Source organism: Jatropha curcas, chromosome 3, assembly GCF_041381405.1.
Source record: "Jatropha curcas cultivar XTBG-Jc1 chromosome 3, XTBG_Jcur_1.0, whole genome shotgun sequence".
In the NCBI taxonomy this organism is placed as follows: domain Eukaryota; kingdom Viridiplantae; phylum Streptophyta; class Magnoliopsida; order Malpighiales; family Euphorbiaceae; genus Jatropha; species Jatropha curcas.
Window position 1 is genome coordinate 30,745,143 of NC_143153.1, and position 17,526 is coordinate 30,762,668.

The 17,526-nt window shown below is 31.8% G+C and overlaps 3 protein-coding genes across 4 annotated transcripts; all 3 read left to right on the top strand.

Annotated features, from left to right (window-relative positions):
• Positions 1 to 6: 6 nt before the first annotated feature.
• LOC105639977 (glutamate receptor 2.9) lies at positions 7 to 3,945 on the top strand. 2 transcript variants are annotated; one of them, XM_020681540.3, is made up of 6 exons: positions 7 to 91; positions 754 to 937; positions 1,130 to 2,418; positions 2,486 to 2,798; positions 2,885 to 3,282; positions 3,371 to 3,944. In XM_020681540.3, the coding sequence occupies exons 2-6, from the start codon at positions 838 to 840 to the stop codon at positions 3,719 to 3,721; spliced, it is 2,451 nt and encodes an 816-aa protein (XP_020537199.1). In that variant the 5' UTR covers positions 7 to 91; positions 754 to 837; the 3' UTR covers positions 3,722 to 3,944. The 2 variants fall into 2 exon arrangements, with proteins under 2 accessions (XP_020537199.1, XP_089575187.1); XM_089719061.1 differs by lacking the exon at positions 7 to 91 and having other exon boundaries at positions 661 to 937; positions 3,371 to 3,945.
• Positions 3,946 to 7,019: 3,074 nt separating this feature from the next.
• On the top strand, positions 7,020 to 7,954 carry LOC110008673 (hypothetical protein). The gene is made up of 2 exons (XM_020681669.3): positions 7,020 to 7,565; positions 7,666 to 7,954. Exons 1-2 carry the CDS (start codon positions 7,145 to 7,147, stop codon positions 7,752 to 7,754), a joined length of 510 nt encoding a protein of 169 aa, XP_020537328.1. The 5' UTR covers positions 7,020 to 7,144; the 3' UTR covers positions 7,755 to 7,954.
• Positions 7,955 to 13,968: 6,014 nt separating this feature from the next.
• On the top strand, positions 13,969 to 16,980 carry HSF4 (heat shock factor 4). Its single transcript, XM_012223839.4, has 2 exons — positions 13,969 to 14,539; positions 16,155 to 16,980. Exons 1-2 carry the CDS (start codon positions 14,336 to 14,338, stop codon positions 16,815 to 16,817), a joined length of 867 nt encoding a protein of 288 aa, XP_012079229.1. The 5' UTR covers positions 13,969 to 14,335; the 3' UTR covers positions 16,818 to 16,980.
• Positions 16,981 to 17,526: the final 546 nt, after the last annotated feature.

Sequence of the window (17,526 nt, forward strand, 5' to 3'; positions counted from 1 at the left end):
TTTTGTAGATAAAAACGCTTGGCTACGAGCTCCTGAAGATGAAGGCTGAAGGGTCTATTCTAGATCTGGGCCGCCCACGTCAGAGCCCAAGGTACATGGTTTGGCCCATATTTATAGAATTCCCGCATCTAGAAACGATGGCGTTTAATCTAGTGGTTGATGGGGCAATTAAATGGAAAGTCGTGTTTTCCGTCGGGAAAGACTTATTGAGAATTGGCTAAAACCCTCTTTCACTTGGCTATTTCCTATTCAAAACTAGTTGCAGACACGTTGATTGAACCTAATTTGTTTGACATGTCTTTTGAGAATTTCCAAGAAAAATACGGCAAAAGTCAATGAGGAAAATACTATACAATGGGAGCACTACCAAAAGGAGACACTAGAGCCTATACAGGTCTTGGAGATTAGGAAAAGAAACTTTTTGTGAGAGAAAGAAAATTAATTTATTTGACTTTTTTTTATCACTAACCAGACAAGATTATAAAATAGCAAATAGTTTATGGAAGCAAATCTAAATTCTTAAAAATATATACTTATATACATAAAAATTAGTTGCGGGGAAATCTGCTCCTGTATCTTGCTAGGAAGGTACAAAGTGTTGACCAATAATAAATAAAAAAATAAAAATCAACACGCCCCTTGTATACAAAGGAACAAGCTTTTTCATCCGTAATAACTATGTCCAGTTTTCTTGCATTCCTTTATTGCATACTTCTATTCTCAACAAAATTCACATTTTCAAATGCTGGTAAGGTAAATCATGGAGGTAAAAATTCCATCAATATTGGAGGAATTGTAGATTGCAGCACCTGGAAGGGTAGGGAAGAAAAAGTTGCCATGGAGATTGCTGTGCAAGATTTTTACAGCTTAACAGGCCATAACTTGTCTCTGCATATTGTAGACTTGTCTGGTAACTCTGCTAAAGCTGTTTTTGCAGGTAGAGAATGAAAAAAACTTAAATTGTTGCATATTATATCTCTAGATATTTAAAATTGTTACATACTATAGATTTATTTATTATTGGATACCAGTTTTCTGGATTGGAAAATGTGGTTTTCTACAGTCATATTGCCCTTATGAAACTTTTAAGAACAAGTAAGGAATTTTCATTCTGTGATGTTAAATGCAGCTATTGAACTTGTCAAGGACCAAAAAGTGCAGGCAATTGCTGGTGCCTTGACATGGCAGGAAGCTGCAATAGTAGCTGAAATGGATGAGATTAACAAGGAAGTACCTGTCATTTCCTTAACCCAACCATCATCTCCAATAGTTCCAAATAAGAAATTTCCTGTCATTGGCATGTATCAGGATATTTCTATGGACATTAGTTGCATTTCTGCCATTGTTGCTTCCTTCAAATGGACAAAAGTGAATGCTATATATGAAGGGAGAAATTCATACACAAGCAATTTAGGTGGTATAACACTCTTGTCTTCTTCACTCCGGGAAATTGGTGTAGAGCTAGAATATTTCTCAGCCTTTCCAGAATTTTCTTCTCTTGTAAACCCAAATATCATCATTCAGAAAGAATTGCAGACTCTAAGGGAGAAGCAAAGCAAGGTCTTTATATTTGTTCAAACTTCATTAACATTGACAACAATGTTATTTGAAAATGCTAAGCAAATGGGAATGATGGGGGAAGGTTATGTATGGATTATGGCTGATGGTATTGCTAATCTTATTGATTCTGTTAATGCATCTGCTATAACCTCTATGCAAGGAGTGCTTGGTTTTAGGACTCACTACTCAGATAATACCGCTTCATTCAGAGAATTTCAAATGAATTTCCAACGAGTTTCCATAGATGAATATCCAAAAGAAGATAAGAATCATCATCCTAGTGTTTATGCACTTCGAGCATATGATTCAATTTGGACAATTGCTAAGGCTGCTAAAATATTACAGCAGAAAAATGATTCAAAACCCTTGTTACAGCACATCTTGTCGAGTGATTTTGAGGGCTTGAGCAGTAGAATACAGTTCCAAAACTATAAATTGGGAGATAAACCTACTTTTCAAATTCTTAATATAGTTGGTAAAAGCTATAGAGAGATAGGATTTTGGTCTGAAGAACTTGGTTTCACTAAGAACCTTGTCAAGCATGCTAATGGCAAGAACAAAAATTTGACTGCCGAAGAAGGTTTAGACCGGGTGTACTGGCCAGGTGGAAGAACCTCTGTTCCAACTGGATTTTTAGAGACTAAAGCGAAAGAACTGAGGATCGCCGTGCTAGCTAGATCCACATGCTCACAGTTTCTGAAAGCAAACCATGACGATAAGCAAAATATAACATACATCACTGGATTTTCCATTGATGTTTTTGAAGCTGCGGTGAGACGTCTGCAATATCCATTGATGTACAACCTGTTTCCATTTTATGGCTCTTACAATGATCTGATAAAGGAAGTTTCTAACAAGGTAGTTTTCCATTTACCTTAAAATATGCTAAATTAATGATGGTGAAGACTAATTATTTCTGTTAAAGACTTTTGATGCAGCCATTGGAGATATTCTAATAACTGCAGACAGGAACCAGCATATAGAATTCTCACAGCCTTACATTCAAGCAGGCCTTGTAATGGTTGTGACAATGAAATCAGATGAATCACTCCAGTTTTGGATGTTCATGAAGCCCTTCACCAAAGGAATGTGGATATTAATGGCAGCTATGACACTTTTTACTGGTTTTGTAATTTGGTGCCTTGAACATAGAATCAACTCTGATTTTCGTGGTCCACCTAATAGACAAATTGGAACATTGCTCTGGTTCTCTTTCTCAACACTTGTTTTTGCACACAGTGAGTAGCCGAACTGAACTACACTTGCATATGACAATTTAAGCACTGGTTCTGCTTTTCTAAACCCATTTCCGTTGTTTTTGCAGGAGAATCAATCAGGAGCCAATGGTCTCGTTTGGTGCTTGCACCATGGCTATTCCTTATCCTAATTGTTACCTCAACTTACACTGCTAACCTAACTTCACTGCTAACAAATCCCCAACTCGAACCATCAGGAACAGACATTGGTTCACTCAAGAGGACGAGGGCAACTATTGGTTGTAATGGAAATCCCTTCACTTTCTGGTATTTAGAGAAAGTTTTAGGTTTCAAAACAGGTAACATCAAAACCATAGCTTCAATTGATGACTTCGCAAAAGCCCTATCAAGTGGAGATATAAGGGCAGCCTTTATGTTTACTCCCCATGCTAGAGTTTTCCTATCAGAATTTTCCACAGGCTTCACAATGACAGGACCAACTTACAAGCTCACTGGTTTTGGCTTTGTAATATCATCTGTTCCTTTCTTTCTTACACTTTTTGTTATGCATTATTTTTTTTTTCTCCAAGTTCTAATATTTTACTCTCTATCAGGTATTTCCAAAGGGATCCTCCTTGGCATTGAATATATCAGAGGCTATAATATACTTAACCCAGAGTGGAGAACTGCAGCAACTAGAGGAACAAAAGCTCTCATATTCAAAATACTCAACTTCACCATCTACTGCCAGTTCTGGAACTCAAGGTTTAGGTCCAAGGCCTTTGGCAGGTTTATTCATTATCTCAGGCAGTGTTTCCATTTTTGCATTGATCGTTGTAGCAATTAGTCTATTGAGAAGCCACTGGGAGAGTAGTCTCACATTCATTCAAACAATGTTAGCGGGTAGAGCATTTTGGTCATGGCTTACAACCTTCTTTGCTAAAAACGACCTGCTCCAACTTTAAATTCTTCACATTCTTTTTCTATTAGATTTTCTTTAAGGAAAAAAAAAAAAAACATAAATTGTAGAAAGTTTCTAAAGGATTTGCTGTATGTATGGAATACCATATTAGAATGAGAAGAAAATAAAAGATTATATATATCTATATATATATATATATATTTGCATTAGATGGTGTAAAAGAGTTGGCAGAGGAAAGAAAGAAAAAAGAATTTATTAGAAAAGAAAGAGATGATGGGATCCGGTATTGGTTACTCCACCAATAAGACTTTGCCCGTTATTACAATTTTTATTAGTGCTTGAAATGCTAAGAATCATCCTAAATAAAGGCCATAAAGAGCACTAACATGATATTTTCATATGTTAGGTTGTGACAGCAAATTTGTCTAGTAGATGTTTTATTGTTGATGCATCTAATTTCTTCTATTGCCACAAATACGTCACTTACCAATCAAATCCTAAAGAAAATCACTAACTTCTATAAAATGATGACCAAATTCCAACTTCTATCAAAATAAATAAATAAATAAATAAATAAAACTCAAACTTTGATATATTTGATTATCGTACATTTCAAAAATTCAATTAAATACTCTCTCTCCTAAAATATGAGTCATTTTAGAACTATTATTATTTAATATTGATTATATGAATAAAATTATCTTTTAATCATAATAATTATTATTTTTTAATTTGTGATATTTTTTTTGAATGGAGGGATTAATTAATTAATTAATTTTATTATTAATTTTTGCGCCTTTAATGTTAATAATGATAAGGCATGGAATTAATTTTGATGATGACGCGTATGATAGATTTGTTTTCAAGATATACATATATAATTATTTATAGCGCATAATATGATTGCAATGGTCATTAATTAGCAATTTTTACATTAATTGGGTTATGCCGACCAATGTGTACAGTTCTCGAGATCCAGCTAGGTTTTTCATATGCAAAATGGGACACACATGGTTAAGCATTTAAAGTGTCACTAACCTTTAATTAACATGGTTTAAACAGTGTCAAAACAAAATCATTTAAAAAGAAAAAGAAATGCTCTTTTTTTTTTTTTAATTTGATGGGATTTCAAACTTTGAAATCTCTCAATTTTTTTTTTTAATATATGAGAGGCCCAATGGACCGTATTAACATTGTGTACCTTTTAAATAATATTTACCAAATTGATGATAACCTTTTGTGACAGAGAGGTCTCGAATTCTCTACCTCTTTTATGAAAAATAGGAAGACCAATTAGTGAAATCTCTCAATTTTGCTTTTTTGTTTTAAGTTAGAATGTATCCATCCCTGACATTTTCTAAGCAAATTACCCTTGACCGTAGACCATAAATTTATGGCAAATCCATGACCACAAAACTAAAACTCATTAATATTGCATTTCATTATTATTATTATTAATCTTTATTGCCATTAATATTTTTCATATGATTTGAAAAATATTTTTTAAAGTTGGAAACAAAAGGAATGATTTTCTAAATTAGTTAAAAGTATTCTTGAATCAATTTGAACATCCATAAATATTAGATAATTTATTTGAGATAATATATTTAAAAAGTATATATTTTTTACCTTGATTAAAAAAAAAAATCCAATAAAAATATATCAACTCAACCTAAAATTAATTAGATAGTCAGAGTATTCTTAGCATTTTCCCAAATATACAGAATTTTGTTTCTTGCTTCATTATAATAGCTTTACGCCGGCAATCGTGCACCAAGAAAGTAGAAAGAAACGACTCATTCTCAACTCAAGTCGCAAGTTACAGAAATTCAGATTCAATTTAATTAATTATGTCAGCAATCTTCCAGCAAGTTGCTTTTATTAATACAATGCATTTCCTTGACAGAGAGCCGCCACCATCTCTTACGTTCCAAGTTCAATATTAACCTCTAATCCAAGTAATTAATTATTTATTCTAATTTTTTTTAATACATGGTTTAAATCTAATCCTGCTTACACAGTAGCACGCCCATGAGAGAAAAGTCTAATTCTTCTCACACTGAAGTTTATAATTTTATTAGCTAACTGACTAATTTGAATGTTTTATCGGATAAACTTATAAAAAAGAAAGCAAACCACTCAGTTTAGAGTTTAAAAAGATTACATATTCAAAAATTTATCACAAAGTCTCTTGTTTCGGAAAAAATGGATGAGTGTCATTTTTTATCCACGGAGTACTCTTAATTATACATTAATTCAAGTGATAAGCAAGAATATAATTTTTTTAAAAAAAAGTAATAACTGATAAGCAAATCCATGACTCAGTCTTTTTGTTTTTTATTATTTTATTTTAATGAACAAAAAAACAACAATAATTAGGGTAAACAAAGCATCCATGACCATGAAGGATATGCGTAGCAGCACAGAAGCAAAAAAAGACCCACTTCTCGTCAACTGAAAGCGATAACATAACATGACTTGACTTGTAGCCAATCTATGTGTTTACTTATTATTTTATTTATGCATTTACTTTTTAATAATTACATTTTTTATTTTATTTTTCTGCCACTTATATGTAATAAAAATAAACAATTGACTGTTGCTTGATAGGTTACGTATGGGTCGGTTTTGATCCAAAATTAGACTCGGGTCAAACCTGGACCAAGGCAAAATTAATAAGTATTTCATTAGCCGACTAATTATTTACATCCACATATGCTTTTATGTTATTTTTATATTAACTTATTAAATCTTTTGAAAATCATATAAAATTTGGTCATGTTGATATCAATTTTATATATTTTACGACTTTGCAAGTAGGGCATTAATAGACAAATAATCTTCCTAGTTTGTATACTGAAAAGATAACATTTCCGATTTTCTAAAAAGGATTTACATTTTAAATTTTGAGGAAAAGGATTTTCTGAAACGAATGATAAATATAATAAACAATTATTGAATTAACTAGAAGAGTAATTCACAATCCATTAAAACAGAATAAGCAAATTGTAATTTATAATTAGTTTTTCTGTGTTTAGAATTATAAGTCTAACAGATGTAACTAAAATAACAATATTAATATACAAAACTCTTTATTACATTATTATTTTCAACAAACTATCCTGAATTTGCTCAACAAATTAATCTTCTAAAACACCAAATTAATAATCAAATAGTAAAAATTTGGTTTATTAATTAATCTTCTACGAAAGCAAAAATTTTAAAAACTTCTAAAGAAAGGAAACGACAGCTCATCATGACATAGACCAACCAAAACAAAGTCCCTACTAGGCCCCACCTCCCACCACCTCACCACCATATAATCCACCCTATGCGCGTTACCCTCTCTCCAACTTAAAAAAAATAGAAAATTGTTTAATTTTCTTTAGCCATAGCGCTCTCCAGCCCACCGGGCGAGGTCCTCCGACCTCCGCCGCTCTCCCCATCCTCTGGGGCTGTGCTGACGATGTCCCTCCTCCAGCCCCACCAGCCACCACTTCCGCCACCTCAACACCAGCAGCAGCCGCCACCGCTAGCCCAACCGCCATCATCGCTGTATAAACAGCATTCTTGGTCGCCGGATATTTACCGGGACGAGGCGTGGCTTAAGCGAAAAGGAAACTGTAAGAATCGGAGAAGCAAGAGCGTTACAGATGAAGATCTTGATGAACTCAAGGCTTGTATTGAGCTAGGTTTTGGATTTGACTCGCCTGAAGTGGATAAACGCTTGTCGGATACTTTACCAGCTCTAGGTCTATATTATGCCGTTAACAAACATTACTACGACTCTGTTTCCAAGTCTGCCACAGCGACGTCGTCTTCATCCACCGCGTCTGACTGTGACTCACCATCTCCACTTGGTAGCCCTCACGCAATTTTGGGTCCTGGTACGTAATACATAAATTTTCATTTTAATAGAAATGAGTTCTTTGTTTTAAAAAAATTATTTGACAGTAATATTTGTTTCTCGGGAAAATTTCAATACAGGTGATAATCCTCAGATGGTGAAGACAAGGTTAAGGCAGTGGGCGCAGGTGGTTGCTTGTTCGGTGCGGCAATGTTCTAGTTCAAGCTAGCTAAGGTTTATTCATGGTTAAATGGGAACCAAGCTAGAGTTATCGAAGTAGCCAAACATCAACGTCAAGATTCAACTTGTCCGATACGATAACGATTCCCTTCACTTCCTTTCCTACCCGCTCTCATTTATGTTTGGTTACAGATATTGAAAAGAAAAGGAAAAAAGGGAGATGAGTAAGAAGAGGAAGAAGGAAAGGAATATTTTGAAAATTAAACCCCACCATTACTAAGGCAAAACCCAGCTAATAATAGCCTAATATACTACTGTTGATGGATTGACCTTTTTCCCCCTTTTATTACTTGTTTGGTTTTTGATTATTATTATTTCATATTTTTAATTTTTCTGATTAAGTACTTAATTAGTTAATTAGGTTTAATGTGTGCGAAAAGATTAAAAAGATGCATGTTTGTGTCTATGTGCCGATTGAAGTAGGAGGGTGTTGTTGTAAAATTGTAACTTTGTGTTAAAGAGAAAAGCTAAATTAAGGAAACAAATGGTATAAATTAAAGCTACTTCTTTATTTTCATAAGAATGAGAATTGAGAATCTGTTTAAAAAATCTTGATAGATACAACTTGTTTGATTTCTTTCTTTGATTGGTAACAAATCCTTTTCTTTCTTCAAAGGCAAGGTATTTCATATTTTACAACAGAAAGTTGAAATCAAATTCAAAACTCTTAAAAGACCAATAAATGGCAATCAAACATAATATAATCGAATGTATTTATAATAGCGAAATTATATTCAAAAGAAGAGTTTTTCTCTCTAAAATTTAATGGTCTAACTTTCTTGATTTAGACAATAAAATGTTTGTCTACTTAAATTGTGTTTATATAAAACATTAAAAAATCCGCAGGTCAACTTAAAGTCAAGACTTTTGCAACAAACTTGCACTATTGATTCATGGATCTGGAACTTACTAGAACTAACGGTCGTGTGTTAGAATTCGGGAATACGAAGTGGTCGCCTCTACTCTGTACCAAAATGTGCAAAGGTACAGGGGGTTGCAGGTACATGTCAGTTGACTAATTGAAAGGGGCAAAATAGGTACAGAGCCAAAAAGTGCAATAGATATGCGATGGCAACTGGCTGCAATAGGTGCCACTAAACTTGGTCTCCTTTCCTTTTCCAAATGTTGTATCACAACACACCAAAATCCTAATCAATATTTGGTCCATTTATTATTTGCCAGCTGTCAATGTAGATTTCTGACTTTTTAAAACAAATTCCATTTTGATTGGGATGCTTGAATTTTGATCAGCAGTGCAAATATCTCAGGCTTTTTGAATTTTCTTTAAAAAAAAAAAAATAAATAAAATGGGTGCCTCTGGCTATCACTGGGCCACAAGTCCTTCATTTTCCGAGCGGATATGATCCATTTCGGGCCAATATGGACCCATTTGGTCCCCTACCCTACATAATGAATTTCATCATCAATGGGCTAAATTATGATCGGGGCCCAGTGCTTATATTCCTCATGCTGAAGCCTTATTTGTTTATTTACTATATTAGCAGAAACTAGAAATTCAAATGCAAACTGTTTGTTTTTCATCTAAAACCAAAAAATAACTTGGTTAGCTTAGACATGTCTCTTATTTTCACGGGGAAAGACTTATCTACACTAGGGGGTATGGAACTACATATACATTAAACTAATGACACGAAGTATTTTGATTTAAAAAGTACAAGAAACATATATATTTAAGTAAAAAACAATGGTGGAGTCGTAGCAGAAGTCACCTTTTTCACATTAGCTAGATGAAGAAAAGGTACGCTATTTAGCTGATAAATAGGAATCGAATTGCATAAACCAAACAATCCTGCTTTTGTTAATTACGAATATTAATTATTTCCGCTTCATAAGGCTTTGATGGCCCAGATTTTAGCGTCTAGAAGCATAACCAAGTCAAAAATTTCAGCTTTTTCATAATAAAATTGAAGTTTACAAATCAAGCTAGGACCAATCGTAATATGTATATGTACAACTAGGTAAGTCCAACTTCATTTAGTTAACCCCACATCTTTTAGACAACTGAGTTTTCGATTTAGACAAGAAATTTTGAGGTAACTTTAACTTATTTTTAATAATAAAAATAAAAATAATTATTATCATTAAAGAAAAGAATTCAGCGGTGGGAAATAGCCAGAGAGCCCACAGAAATCCATTGGCATGGTACAAGAAAGAAAAGTTGCATGATTTGCTCAAAAATAAAAAACTTTAACTAATTCACAACTTGGATTACTTTGGGTTGTTTGTTTGACCAAAACATAATTTGACCCTTGCATAATTACATTTCTACATTTTTTTATTAGCAAATTTTTTATTTTATTATTAAAATCCAAAAAAAAAAAATTTAACGTAACAAAACATCTAAGTCCCGACCATCAAACCTCTCCAATACACTCAATTTATACATTTGTAATCCCCAAATTGCATTATAGAGGAGCTCGCATTACCAATCCAAATTGAATACTTCTCCCTCCACTAATTTAGGGTTGAGGAAAGAAACTTCTAGTCTCATAAATTTTCAAATTCACAAAAGCAAAAAAAAAAAACGTGTACATTATATGAATTAAAAAAATCATTTGATTTGAAGGTGGGAGTGGCAGCTCCCATATATAATTTTTCTTTTATAAATTAATATTGTAATTTCCATTTTAGCTTTCTTTCTACATTGATGGGCTACTCTCTTTCTGTTGAATGAAGACCCCATGCATGCATATATACAGACTTTGTGGAAAGTTGCGGCAGAAAATGACTTCCATTAACTTGTTTTCTAACCCTAAAAATTAAAAGGCATTATGGTGATAAGAGCAAGAATTAATTAATCTTATTTAGTTGCTTTTTTAATCTTTAATCCATCGTTTTTACCCATGTTTAATAAGTGATTAAAGAGAAAATATATTTAATTATTTATATGTAATTGAGCTGATTTTTATGTAATGATCATGCTAAATATTCTGTTTCGATAGAAGTATTAATCACAGTTGTTTTTATATTTATATTATATTTGGAAAACCTTGATATTCAAACATTAATGGCTGCCACATGCTTCACATAGGAAGTTTGAAATGAATGATTGAATGCAGTACATGAAACATAAGGCAACTAAAATTAGTTTATGCGGTGATATGAAATAATTAAATTTGGTTCAAAATCAAAAAAATATATAAATATTTTATTTTAATATTTTAATCAAAATCAAAATGAATGATTTAAGTTTAATTGCTTTTATAAAAATAATTATTTCGAGAACTCTTTTTTTATGCCTTCAGTGTAAACAATAGAACAAACTAAACCATTAGATACATATTATATACAATTGGCCCACTCTTTAGAAGTTCATCCAAACAAGCGACAGAAGAAAATTAATATTTCTGGGTTTTGTTTTATTATTTATAAATATATAGTCTAATAATGCATATTTGGCCAGCTGCTTTGACAATGTTTACCTCTAAATATATATATATAGTTGAAGTTTGAATGGATCAAATTAAAAAATAAGCAATTTAATACTAATAATCAAACTTTAATTGATTATTAATTTTTAGCTTCTTATATATGTCCTCTAGTAAAGTTACAGCACAAAGCTCTGATCAATGATCCAAAACTTCCAAAAACACATCATCATCTCCCTCCTTCTCTCTCTCTCTCTCTCTGTGTGTGCATGGTCAGTCAGAGTTTGAAAAAATAGAATGTTGAAGGAAGCAAATTTGATTAAAAAAGTCAATAAGATTGGTGAAAGAATTCTAAAAGTTATGTATTGCTGCTAGAAAAAAAAGCAATGGTACCTTTCACATCTAAGAAAAATTAGACAGAGTTTGGCAGTGATTGGAAAATCTAAATTAATAAAAAAAAATGTGTTTTTTAGTACAATTTTGTGTTGAAAATTTTTTGTTCTTCACAAATATATATAATTCTAACCATGTGAAATTGATCAAGTACAAAAAAAGAAGAAAGAGGAACATAATTTCAAAGATAGAACATCTTTAAATGGTAGTTGATGACTTATATATATGTTGATTTTTGGAAAGTACATTTTTGTTTTCTTAGCCTCAGCTCACAAATTTGACATTCCCATGTGTAATTTTCCAAGATCTTGGTGCAATAGTTTTGGAAAAATCATCTTTAAATTCCAAAAATTTTACAAGAAGGAAAGAAGTTAATTAAGATGATCTCAAAACCCTAATTCTGGGATCATTTTGAAAGCTATATGTGTAAATAATTGATTCAATTCATCAAACACTTGTCTCAGGATATGATCATATGTTAAAAATTCAAACCCTAATTAATATTATATATTTATAATATATATGTAAGGAAGGAACTTTAGAAAGTAGGTACAACAAGACCAATATATGTTGTTCGTTTAATCTTGAAGTAGACTGTTAAACAAGTTTAACTGATCTTAATCGCTACTTTAACTTCTAATTCTGGGAACTTATGCTTGTGGAGGTGACAATATATATTAATTAGTTGATATTGGGTTCATAACATTATTACTATTAATATTATTAAATGAATATTGATATCGATTAATGCATTTTGAGGCTATTAATTTATAAAACTCAATTTAACCTTCTTCTCAAAAAAAAAAAAAAAAAGCTAAAATATGAATATGTAACTGTAATATATAATTATTTATCGATTTAAAAAGATTAATGAGTATTTATTATTTTAATAATAAAATAATGAAGAACAAATTATTGAGATTGGATATCAACAAGGTGATGATTGAGATAGTAAACGATTTTTTTAACCCCTGTAAGGGTGAGAATACAAGTTAATTTTCGAAAAAGATAAAACTCTTTACACTTTATAGTCCGAGGATATTACACCTCTTAGTTATATATATATATATATATATATATATATATATATATAAAGAAATTATTGAGATTGGATTAATTAGGCAGGGATAGAATAGTTCTCATCATTGGTACGTGAAACTACAAAATTGAAGACAGATTCTTATTAAGGTAGCCAATTCTAGAAAGTTGCTATGGATAACAAGATAATCCCCGCAGCCGAGAGGCAATTTTGAGAGTTTGGATGGGAAATGTGAAATGGAAATATGGAGCGTCCTTTTATTGGTCTATGAGACTCTTTTTTTTTTTTTTTTTTTTTGAAAAAATAATATTTTAAATCTCTCTTTCTCTCTATATATATAGTATTCATTAGCATGTTAGGTATGCAAGCAAATGCAATACCATATTTAAATTAGGGGTGAATAAATTTGATAATAACTGAAAATTTTAATTGAATTAATGCTACTTGATTCGATTTTTTTTTTGTAATTTCAGCTCAGTTTTTTTATGTAGAAAACTGAATTAAAAAAATTAATAAAATCGAAATATTTTAGTTCGATTATTCTATTATTTCAATTAAGAGTAATTCAATTCGATTAGATTTTTTTAATGTTTACCCAACTTTAAATAGTAATCCATGGTTGCCATAGAATAGGAAAAAAATAAAAATAGTTTGACCACGAAAATTCTATAATTTGGAAGGGAGGATTTTGTCAAGCAATAAGACCCCACAAAGTGATAAATAGGAAAATAAATAGATAAATGCACATTAAGTTCAACGAATATAAATTAAATAAATGCTATTAAGGGCGGAAAGAGGCAAAGTACTTAGTTGGAAAAAAGTCGTTTTCATTTTTAATTTTCTTCGAATAAAACATTGTTGGGTGGGGTAGAAAATGAAAGGAAGAAACAAATTCGAGAAATGAAAATTTTCAAGTTTAAGACTAGTATTAAATAATTTGATTAATAAATAAAAATTTATGGTAAAATATTTAGTAAAAAAAAAAAAAGAAAGAGAGCAAATTAGCCATGCTTATGGTAAAAAAAAAAGGCACGCGCATGATATGATGTGTATTCATCTTTCTTTGGAAATGCATTAGAAGCTTCCTTTGGGAAAGAAACGACCAGGAGAACGCCACCACCAATTCGCATTACAATACTTTCCCTTTTAAAATAGTTTCTTCAAGAAACTCAGAGAGTAAAAAGCGTGTAGTTTTTGTTTGTTTCTATTTCTTTCTGTCTCTCTTATCTCTTTGCTTAATTTGAAAGAAGACCAAGTGATGTTTTTTTTTTTAATTATTATTTTCACTATTGTTCTTTCTGAAAATTTCTAGAACCCACATCACTTTGTTTCTTTATATAGTCCCGTACACGAAACCATGAGAAAAAATATTTCCCTATAGGGGTTGTGAAGGTAGTTATGGTCTTGGGTTTGTGGGTTTTAACTCAAACCACCATCGGATTTGCAGCAAACAACATCCATGGAAGCAGATAGGCAGAAGCTTTGTGATAATAATCTTGTTTGTTCTAAATTATTCTTCCTTTCTGGGTTTTATTGCTGGGGTTGGGAATTCTTAACTGCTCTTTTGCTTTTTAGTTGCTCCTTCTAAATTGAACCCACAGCCTTTTTTTTCTTCTTCTCTTTTTAATCTCAATAATTTCTTCCTCGTAGATAATACAGACTGATAGGACTGTTAATTGTTTTAGACTTGAAACGTTTTAGCTAGACTTTTGGTTTGAGTGGGTTGGTGAAGGGTAAATCGGGAAAGAAATGGCGCAAAGGTCTGTTCCGGCGCCGTTTTTGACGAAAACGTATCAGTTGGTAGATGATCCAATCACCGATGATGTGATTTCTTGGAATGAAAGTGGCACAACTTTCGTGGTGTGGAAAACTGCTGATTTTGCTAAAGATTTGCTTCCGAATTACTTCAAGCACAACAATTTCTCTAGCTTTGTTCGCCAACTCAATACCTATGTAAGTTTTATTTACTCTCTCTCTGTCTTTTTGTTTGCGATAATTGATTTCTTGATTCTTGTTTCTCTCCATTGGGGTAATTTCCTGGTTTCTTGATTCTTTTTGTTCCAAGCATTTCTTGTTTTCCCGTTGACGGTGGCCAATCTGTCTGTTCTTGTTTGTTTCTTCTGATGACTCATTATTAAAACATTTTCTTAAGTAAAATAAGTAGAACTTCTGATCCGTGTAGTAGGTGGTGATTAGTTTTTAGAGTGCATGAACGATAACCCTGGTTATTTAATTTTCCCCGCAACCAAACAGGCTAATAATAATACTATTTGATGCTTAAAACGTTTCTTAAATTAAACTTTAATTTCTTGGTGGTTTGTTGATCAATGGGTATAATTATGCGATTATGAACGTGAGGTCAATTTTACCCTGTGTTTAGACGGTATAATTGTAGTAGGTGAGGGATATAATGGTCTTTTCGATGGATAACTTCTTGTCATTTTGTAGCGTTGAGAGCAACATTCTACATGTATCCATGTGACTGGTTACAGCGTTTTTGCGGGGCCCTATGAATCATCTACTGAATTGTTTTTTTATTTATTTTATAATCAACCTATTTCCTTTAATTAAATGATTATTAAATAATGTATAAAAGTTAATACTAAAATGATTATTAAATAATTATATGAATTTCCTTTAATTAAATTTTAAGTAAAAGTACCTTTCAAAAAAATATTTTTTTGAGTAGAAGTAACTTCTTTTACATATATAAACAATAAGAATAATTTTCTAATTGTGATTTGTTTTATTTTAACTAAAATTTGTATGATAATTATTCAATTTTGAAGAAATATGTATACAATACAAATTTTTTCTTTCCGAAATTTAATTCGATTGCTACAAAAAAAAATTATAGCTTAATACTAATGTTTAGGGTTATATGTAAAAGATTTAAATTGTGCTTTTTTTTTATATAATATTAAAATTTTATAACCAATGAATTCAGTATCAGATCAATTGAAGGTAAAGAGATGCTTATGGATTTTATTATTTTATCTTTTAAAATTTTTAAATCTTCTCTCTTGATCCAAGAATGGTTCAAGTGTCAAGAATGTGATATTAGGTATCTAGTCAATCAAAATTATTTTTAAGTATATACGATTTTGTATTTATCTTTTTTGGAATATATATATTTATAATGCTGAATTATAAAGTATAAAAATTTTAATTATCAATTATAAACAGCTGAATCATAAAAATCTGATTTGGGTCAAAGTATAGAGTTTCCAGAAAATCAATTGCGTATGCGGATAGACATAGAAAGTTCAATTGGTCCGTCCAACTGCGTAACGGATTAAAGATCTCCTCATTGGCTGCTTCATCCATTCTCCAAACCTAACGTAGAACGTGTGCCCCACGTGTCTATTCCTAGCCGCAGGCTATCAAACCAAAAAGACAAGTCGCCTACAATTTGCTTTTTTTCGATTTTGACGGCAAATAAAAAATCCTTTCCAAATAAGACCTTAATAATGGCGCTTTTACATTGATCCAGTTTTGTTCTGATTAAATAAAATATAGTAAATATTATTTACTAGCTAAACTTACCTCTAATTTTACTGTTTTACAGGGCTTTCGAAAGATCGTGCCCGACAAATGGGAATTCGCCAACGAAAATTTTCGTCGAGGACACAAGGAGCTCCTCTCCGAAATCCGTCGCCGCAAAACGGCATCTCCAGCTCCAAACCAGACTCCAGTCGCCGGCAAGTCCGGTGGAGTAGGAATAGCTGCCTCGCCATCGAACTCCGGCGAGGATCTCGGATCCACCTCCACGTCTTCTCCCGATTCTAAGAATCCGGGATCGGTGGAGACGGCTGCTACAATGACGGCAACGGCACAATTCGCTGATTTGTCTGGCGAGAACGAGAAATTGAAGAAAGACAATGAGATGCTAAGCTCGGAGCTCGCGCAAGCTAAGAAACAGTGCGACGAGCTTATTGCTTTCTTGACCGAGTATGTGAAAGTGGGGCCCGATCAGATCAATCGCATTATGAGGCAAGGAAGTAGCTGCGGATCCACCCTTGATGGATTGGTGAGTGGGGCCACCGCTGGAGCTGATGATCACGATGATGACGAAAGCGGAAACAAAGATGATGAGGGTGATGATGGCGGTAAAGTGCAGAGCTTCAAATTGTTTGGGGTTCTGTTGGAAGGGAAGACGAAGAAGAGGGGTCGTGTTGAAAATATTGGGTTTGCTGGGCCCCATGCAAAGGAAATCAAAATCTGCAACTGAAATGGAAAAACAACTGGAGGTGGTGTATGATAAGATCCATGAGTGTTCCTGCAGCTGATCTTAGGGAGGAAAATGAAATAAGGATGCAAGTATTTAATCAGGTGTAATTGTTGCTTTGTTGGGTGAAAAGGTGAAAGGAAATTTAGGTGTTTTAAGTTTTTAACCCTTGCATTTCAAGTAGGATAATACTTTTAAAGTTAAAGAGACATTTTCAAGGAACTTGGAAACTTCTATTATGTCATTTAAAATGTGTTTTTAAATAATAAAGCATACGATGTTTGTTTTGTTGTCTTAACAAGTTTAAGGTTAAATTCTATTCTATGCATTTTAATTATACTCCAATTAATTGAAAGCACACTGCACGAGTTAATTTTTTTATTGCTGTATATTATAATTTATAAATTGCATTTAATATATTATTAAAATATTTATTTTTCTGTAAATTGTTTTATTAAATTAGCATATTATAGAGATATTAATAATTTAAATAATTATAAAATTTAATATTCTGCTTAGTTATTTCTATGTAGATAATTTAAACATCATACATTAGTGTAGATAATTCTATAAAGTTTTTACTATTCAAATAATTTAATATAGATAAAATCATTTATAATTTAATTATTACAAAACATAAAAATATAGAAAAACTATAATATTAAATATTAATATATAATAATTCCAAATAAAAAGTTATTCTAGTTTAATT

Coding starts and splice junctions, on each gene's coding strand:
- LOC105639977 (XM_089719061.1), top strand. CDS start 679: ATGTCCAGTTTTCTTGCATTCCTTTATTGCATACTTCTATTCTCAACA. Junction 938..1,129: donor TGCTAAAGCTGTTTTTGCAG/GTAGAGAATGAA, acceptor TGTTAAATGCAG/CTATTGAACTTGTCAAGGAC. Junction 3,283..3,370: donor AGCTCACTGGTTTTGGCTTT/GTAATATCATCT, acceptor ACTCTCTATCAG/GTATTTCCAAAGGGATCCTC.
- LOC110008673 (XM_020681669.3), top strand. CDS start 7,145: ATGTCCCTCCTCCAGCCCCACCAGCCACCACTTCCGCCACCTCAACAC. Junction 7,566..7,665: donor TCACGCAATTTTGGGTCCTG/GTACGTAATACA, acceptor ATTTCAATACAG/GTGATAATCCTCAGATGGTG.
- HSF4 (XM_012223839.4), top strand. CDS start 14,336: ATGGCGCAAAGGTCTGTTCCGGCGCCGTTTTTGACGAAAACGTATCAG. Junction 14,540..16,154: donor TTCGCCAACTCAATACCTAT/GTAAGTTTTATT, acceptor ACTGTTTTACAG/GGCTTTCGAAAGATCGTGCC.